Genomic DNA, 7,936 nt, shown 5'->3' with positions numbered 1-7,936 from the left:
AGGTTCACCAGGATGTTGCCTGGAATGAAGAAATTGAGCTGTAAGGAGACACTAGATAGGCTTGTATTGCTTTCTTTAGAGCAGAGAAAACTGAGGGGGGGATGTGACTGAGGTGTATAAGATTATGAGGGGTATGGACAGAGTGAATAGAGAGCAGCTGTTCCACTTGGTTGAGGGGTCAATCATGAGAGGGCATAGTTTTAGGGTAAGGGGCAGAGGATTCAGAGGGGATTTGGGGGAAAAAACTTCTTCACTCAGTGGATGGTGGGAATCAGGAATGCACTGCCTGGGAATGTGGTGGAGGCTGGAAACTTACAATCTTTGAAAAATACTTGGATGAGTACATCAAATATCATAACATTCAAGAATATGGGAAAGTGCAGGACATTGGGATTGGTGCACTTTTAGTGGTAGTTATATCAGTGCAGACTCAGTGGGCTGAAAGCTCTTTTCTGCGCTGTATGAATCTATATTATCAAATGAATCAGTAAAACAATTACTAGTAAATTATCCATGAAAGTCTCATTTAACATTTTAAGGCAAACATCACTCTTAGAGATCAGGACACAATCACTTCACATTGGTTAATGCCAGGAAACCTGCTGTCCAGCTCCAATTTTTTTATGTGCCTTGATCAACAGTTCTGTTTTACATTTGATAATGTTGTTTTACAGCTTATGTAACAATTGCAAGTCACAGGGCCAAATAGCAACAGAAAATATCATAAGAAAAGTGCTTTAGATAGGCCAGTTTTGATGCTGGGCTTCATGAACTAACAAATTTCAACAGCACCAACAAACCCTATCTTGGTGCATTCGATAATTTAGGTAAAAGCTGGATTGGAGCTTGGTTAGACCGCACCTGGAGTACTGTGTGCAGTTTTGGTCTCCTTATCTCAGGAAGCACATGATTGCCATACAGCAAGTAAAACGAATGTCCACCAGGTTTGTTCCTGTGATGGCAGGACTCTGCTATGAAGACAGAATCTGCAAATTGCACCACGACTTAAAGGGACAGGTAGGGTAGATGCAGGTGCTTTTCCTGGTTGGGAGTCTAGAATCAGACTGCAGAATTTTAAAAATACAGGGTGCCATTCAGGACCAAGAAGAGAAGAAACACAGGGTGGTGAATCTTTTGGAATCCTCCACCCCAGAGGCTGTGGAAGCTCAGTCTTTGTGTTTCTTTAAAGTAGAGATTAATATATTTTTAATGAGTGATAGCCTAAGTGGTTATGGGGGTAATGTGGATAAAAGGCATTGAAGTGTTCAATCAGCCATGATCAAATTAAAATGCACAGCAAGCTCAATGGGCTGAATTGCCTACTCCTGTTCCTATATCCTGAATTTAACCAATTTGAGTGTCCCAAAAGGAAGCTTTTGGGCAGATCCATTCTCTGTAGTAATTGTCATTGACAACATTATAATTCAGAAAAAAATCAAAGTTGTGGCTCAAAAATGTACCAAATGCAGCAGCTTCATTTTCAGACTAGAATGTCTGGGGCATAGGGAGAAGATGGAGTGGAGAAAGACTAAATTTAGAATCAAGTTAGTCCACACAGTCATGACAATTCACTCATTTATTGAAAGTTAAGGTTGCATTGTTTTGGAAACAATGAGAACACCAGCAATTTGCAGCCTGGAAGAAAATATTGAAGAAGTCTTAGACTTACTTCAAAAGGTCATAATTTACATAACACCGTCCATAAACTGGACAAGTAATAAACTATTGAAATAAATTAGAGACAAGAGTAGAGAGTGTTAATTGAAACGAGAGAGTGACCAGAATTTTATCAGTCGAGGGTCCTGTGCTTGTACCTGCACTTGTCCCAGGGCAATGAAGATACGGCTTACCCTTGCATATAGTTCATACAAATTTTTAATGAAAATACTGCATTGTTTATTGAGAAAAAGGTTATGAGGAGGCAAGGCAAATGCACTGGGCGGGGTGAGGTAAGACCAACACACAGTCTGACTTTGCATTTTAAACTCAGTGATTCAGTCACCTGTAAACTCTTCCCATTTACCCCAGGAGATATAGTCATGGGGTGTTGGCTGTCTGAGCTGTTTTCTTCTGTAAATTCTAACATTCCCTCAATGTGAAGATATTGATTCACAAAGTTTCCATCATCAAGGAAGGAATTCTAACTCAAACCCTGCTCCTGACTGATTGCTGTGAGCCTTAACCACCCCTCTGAAATCCAATCTGTTGGTGACGGTAAGGCTGACATTTCTAGGACAAACCCTGTCTGAACTCCTATCCTGCCAGCCAGGAGTACGGTGTCTGTCCATTGCTGCTGCATGCCCCCTTCTGCTCATTTTTAGTCCCTGTCCTCCTCCTCCCCACCCCCCCTCCCCTCCCCCTCACAATCAGCAAATCAGCAGATCAGCAGAAGGAAGTGGTGTTTTTTGAAAAAAAGTTCACAGTTCAAAATAATTGGGTAAAATTGAACAACTTCTCGACCAGAGTCTTCATTCCTCATCAGAGCCGTTCAGCAGATTGATATGAGAGTTCATCTCTGAGCTCTTTAGCTGCCCCAACTCCATTGCACCAGACTTCCTGGATTTTGTCTGTACAAACCTACAAGGAAACCAGGAGATTAGCAGTTTAGAGAGTAACACGACCTGTGCCACATTCCACCCTCCTGACTTTGCAGAAATGCAGGCACAGAAGTCTTAATCAGATACTTTCTATCTAGGAGTCAGTATCACTGCCTGTACCATGGGTATTGAGCCCCTTTTGGCATTTATTAGTCATCTCTAGTTGCCCTTTATATTGAATGACAGAGCATATTTAATGGGCTGAATGGCCTACTTCTGCTCTTATGTCTCCAGTGTTATGATGATAAAGTTTCTCTTGAACTGCTACAGTCCATGTGATGAAGGTGTTGTTCGGGAAAGAGTTCCAGGATTTTGACCCAGTGATGAGGTCATGTTGGAGATTGTGGGGAGAGCTCGGGACGGTAAAGTGAGGGTGTTGGTGAGTACTGTCTCCTAACTAAAGTTTCCTGTCACTGACACATTATGTGGAGGTGCTGGTGTTGGACTGGGGTGGACAAGGTCAGAAATCTCATAACATCATGTTATAGTCCAACAGGTTTATTTGAAAACACAAGCTTTCGGAGCTTCGCTCCTTCTTCAGGTGTTAGTGAGTGAGGTAGTATCAGCCACAGAATTTATAAGTAAAAGATCAAAGGTTCACACCATTGATGAGGATGTACTAAACAAACCTAAGATGCTGTTAAATCTTTAATCAGTTAAAAGGTTTTAACTGATTAATATGTATATGTAAATCCCTGAATTCGTTTCAAGTCATGGTCCTGAGAGAACTGAAGGTTTTATCAGTGTTAGGAAGAGGTGACATTTTAGGTCAGACAATGCATGTTAGGTGTGAGAGCTTGTTTAGAATGTATTTGTGTTTTCATTTGGAGTCAGCCTGGTTTTATTTCTAAAGTAGGAATTTATAAAACGCTATATTGACTGACTGTCGATAAATTGTGTACTTTTTGAATAAAATGAAATGTATCTGCAAATACAAATTCACCCCATAGATTCACGTGTGTATGGGTGTCTGTCTGTCTGTGTGTGTGTTTGTGTGTGCGTGTGTGTGTGAGAGTGAGGTGAGGTGAGAGAGAGTGTGTGTGTGTGTGCATGTGTGCGAGTGAGGTGAGGTGAGAGACAGTGTGTGCGTGTGTGAGACCGAGAGATTGTATAGTGTGGTGGGGTCACCTATAGTGTGACATGAACCCAAGATCCCGGTTGAGGCCGCCCTCATGGGTATGGAACTTGGCTGTCAGCCTCTGCTCAGCGACTCAGCGTTGTTGTGTATCCCAAAGTGTCCACCTTGGAGGATGTTTACCCGAAGATCCGAGGCAGAATGTCCTTGACCGCTGAAGTGTTCCCCGACTGGGAGGGAACATCCCTGTCTGGCGTGCGGTGTCCATTTATCTGTTGTTGTAGCGTCTGCATGGTTTCACCAATATACCATGCCTCGGGTATCCTTGCCTGCAGCGTATGAGATAGACAATGTTGGCCGAGTCACATGAACTTGGTGGGTGGTGTCCCCAATGTGATGGTAGAGTCCATGTTGATGATCTGGCCTGTCATGCAGAGGTTACTATTGCAGTGTTGTGTGGTATTGTGGTCGACGTTGTCATGAAGGCTGGGTAGTTTGCTGCAAACTATGGTCTGTTTAAGGTTTGGTGGTTGTTCAAAGGCGAGAGGTGGAGGCGTGGGGAAGGTCTTGGGGAGGTGCTCATCGTCATCGATAATGTATTGAAGGCTGCGAAGAACGTGGAATAGTTTCTCCACTCCTGGGAAGTACTGGATGACGAAGGACACCCTATCGGATGTATCTGTGTCTGTCTTCTGAGGACGTCATTGACGTTTATCGCTGTGGCTTGCCAGAACTGGCGATCAATGAATTGAGCATCGTCTCCTGTTCCTAACATGCATTGTCTGACCTAAAATGTCACCTCTTCCTAACACTGATAAAACCTTCAGTCCTCTCAGGACCATGACTTGAAAGGAATTCAGGGATTTACATATACATATTAATCAATTAAAACCTTCTAACAGATTAAAGATTTAACAGAATCTTAGGTTTGTTTGGTACATCCTCATCAATGGTATGAACCTTGGATCTTTTACTTATAAATTCTGTGTCTGATACTACATCACTCACTAACACCTGAAGGAGGAGCGAAGCTGCAAAAGCTTGTGCTTTCAAATAAACCTGTTGGACCATAACCTGGTGCCATTTGATTTCTGACACTGACACAGTAAGCAGACGTTATGATGGTTTTGAAATGACAGCCAGAATGTTGAACAAAGAACAAAGAAAATTACAGCACAGGAACAGGCCCTTCGGCCCTCCAAGCCTGCGCCGATCCAGATCCTCTATCTAAACCTGTCACCTATTTTCCAAGGATCTGTATCCCTCTGCTCCCTGCCCATTCACGTATCTGTCTAGATACATCTTAAATGATGCTATTGTGTCCACCTCTACCACCTCCGCTGGCAACGTGTTCCAGGCACCCACCACCCTCTGCGTAAAGAACTTTCCACGCATATCTCCCTTAAACTTTTCCCCTCTCACCTTGAAATCGTGACCCCTAGTAATTGAGTCCCCCACTCTGGGAAAAAGCTTCTTGCTATCCACCCTGTCTATACCTCTCATGATTTTGGAGACCTCAATCAGGTCCCCCCTCAACCTTCGTCTTTCTAATGTAAATAATCCTAATCTACTCAACCTCTCTTCATAGCTGGGGCCGTCCATACCGGGCAACATCCTGGTGAACCTCCTCTGCACCCTCTCCAAAGCATCCACATCCTTTTGGTAATGTGGCGACCAGAACTGTACGCAATATTCCAAATGTGGTCGAACCAAAGTCCTATACAACTGTAACATGACCTGCCAACTCTTGTACTCAATACCCCGTCCAATGAATGAAAGCATGCCGGATGCCTTCTTGACCACTCTATCGACCTGCGTTGCCACCTTCAGGGTACAATGGACCTGAACACCCAGATCTCTCTGTGCATCAATTTTCCCCAGGGCTTTTCCATTTACTGTATAGTTCGCTCTTGAATTGGATCTTCCAAAATGCATCAGCTCGCATCTGCCATTTCTCCGCTCAACTCTCAGATCTATCTATATTCTGCTGCAATCTCCGACAGTCCCCTTCACTATTAGCTACTCCACCAATCTTAGTGTCATCTGCAAACTTGCTAATCAGACCATCTATACCTTCCTCCAGATCATTTATGTATATCACAAACAACAGTGGTCCCAACACGGATCCCTGTGGAACACCACTGGTCACAGTTCTTCATTTTGAGAAACTCCCTTCCACTACAACTCTCTGTCTCCTGTTGCCCAGCCAGTTCTCTGTTCATCCAGCTAGTACACCCTGGACTCCATGCGACTTCACTTTCTCCATCAGCCTACCATGGGGAACCTTATCAAACGCCTTACTGAAGTCCATGTATATGACATCTACAGCCCTTCCCTCATCTATCAACTTTGTCACGTCCTTAAAGAATTCTATGAAGTTGGTAAGACATGACCTTCCCTGCACAAAACCATGCTGCCTATCACTAATAAGCCCATTTTCTTCCAAATGTAAATAGATCCTATCCCTCAGTATCTTCTCCAGCAGCTTCCCCACCACTGACGTCAGGCTCACCAGTCTATAATTATCTGGATTATCTTTGCTACCCTTCTTAAACAAGGGGTCAACATTAGCAATTCTCCAGTCCTCCGGAACCTCACCCGTGCTCAAGGATGCTGCAAAGATATCTGTTAAGGCCCTAACTATTTCCTCTCTTGCTTCCCTCAGCAACCTGGGATAGATCCCATCCAGACCTGGGGACTTGTCCATCCTAATGCCTTTTAGAATACCCAACACATCCCCCCCCTCCTTATGCCGACTTGACCTAGAGTAATCAAACATCAATCCCTAACCTCAACATCCGTCATCCAACACTTTTCTGTTCGTTCAACGAAACAGAGTGTGAGATGTGTGCTAACCAGTTTGATACCTAATTTTCAGTATGAACTCACCAGTACATCAGTATGTAACTGACAGCCATGATACTAAGTGCCACTGCGAAATGCCAACAGAAACACAGTGTAATGAACATGATATTTCCATGGTCAGTTTCGTTCCACTCGGGCCCACCACTGGGAGGATATAGCACAAAGCCAATCTGAAAAGAGCAGACACATCTGTTAGCACAAATGCTTTTAAATGCCACCTCACCCCAATGCAGGCACCTTAATAGGGGATTGAGGAGGGAGTGCATAACTATGAATGTTTATGCTACTGGTCAGCACCATTTCTACCATGAGCCAGTTTTCTAGAAGTGTGAACAATGGGCAGAATGGTGAGCATGCAGAGAATTGAAGCTAAGAAAGTTTCCTCTTGGACTGCTAACCCCTGAGGCACAAGACTGAGGCAGTTTCACCTTGGCATCCATTCTCCCCCAGCACTCCAAACCTCGCGCCCACCCCTCCAAACTATTGCATAAATGCTGCTCCCTCCACAGTTCACTTCAGCTCTGATGAAGAATTATCTACATGAAACATTAGCTTGCTCTCTCTCCGTGGATGCTGCCTGACCTGCTGTGATCTTCAGCATTTGTTGTTTTTGGTACAGATTCCAACATCTGCAGTAATTTGCTCCTATGTTGTGTTTCATCGTTTGCCATGACTCTTCGAGGAATGCCCATCCTGAAGAAGTTTCGCTCTTCCTTCTGGCAGGAATTCTGGTTGTCTCTTTCACCGTGCACATTTTTGTTGCTCTTCATTTCAATGCTGGTGTTCAACAAAGTGTTTGTCGAAACTTGCTTCCACAGCCATGTTTCCTTTCTCAGAGATAGCAAGAACAGCAGATGCAAGATGGTGGCAGGGTACATCGCACCATTTGGAGCTCCACTCTGCTTGCCAGTTCCCTTTCTTTTTCCTTTCTTTTCTCCTCCTCCTCTCTTCTCTCTGTAGTAATTCAATCCCCCAGCCACCCCCGCCATTTTAACTACCTACCTAAGGAGTCGAGAAGGAGCCAGGTCACAAACTGGCAACCGCGTGATGGAAACTGAACGCACGGGCCCTGTCCTGCAGAGATGGCAGATCCAAGTGTGGGCCGAGGGACGTCGGAGGTGAGGCAGCGGGAGATGGCAGCGAGAGCGGGTGGTGAATCAGCGAGAGATGGTAGCGAGAGCGGGTCGGTGAAGCAGCGAGAGCAGGTGGTGAGGTAGCGGGAGACGGCAGGGGGAATGGGTGGTGCGGCAGCAGGAGACGGTGGTGCGGCAGCGGGAGATGGTGGTGAGGCAACGGGAGACGGTGGTGATGCAGCAGGAGCAGGTGGTGAGGCAGCGGGTGGTTTGGCAGCAGGAGATGGTGGTGAGGCAGCGGGAGACGGTGGTGATGCAGCAGGAGA

General features: G+C 44.9%; 1 protein-coding gene across 2 annotated transcripts in view; it reads right to left on the bottom strand.

The window, feature by feature from the left end:
* Positions 1–1,561: 1,561 nt before the first annotated feature.
* Positions 1,562–7,936, bottom strand: part of tmem45b (transmembrane protein 45B) — a 34,777-nt gene continuing 28,402 nt past the window's right edge. For both annotated transcript variants that reach the window (XM_048615467.1, XM_048615466.1), the window contains exons 5-6: positions 6,562–6,707; positions 1,562–2,577 (exon numbers count right to left, since the gene is read on the bottom strand). In XM_048615467.1, coding sequence (XP_048471424.1) covers positions 2,469–2,577; positions 6,562–6,707 — 255 coding nt within the window. In that variant the 3' untranslated portion in view covers positions 1,562–2,468. The remainder of the gene's footprint in view (positions 2,578–6,561; positions 6,708–7,936) is intronic.

The sequence above is a fragment of the Rhincodon typus genome, chromosome 32 (assembly GCF_021869965.1).
Source record: "Rhincodon typus isolate 14 chromosome 32, sRhiTyp1.1, whole genome shotgun sequence".
Taxonomy (NCBI): domain Eukaryota; kingdom Metazoa; phylum Chordata; class Chondrichthyes; order Orectolobiformes; family Rhincodontidae; genus Rhincodon; species Rhincodon typus.
The sequence above is the reverse complement of the archived record's forward strand: the minus strand, read 5'-3'. Positions and strand labels throughout refer to the sequence as shown.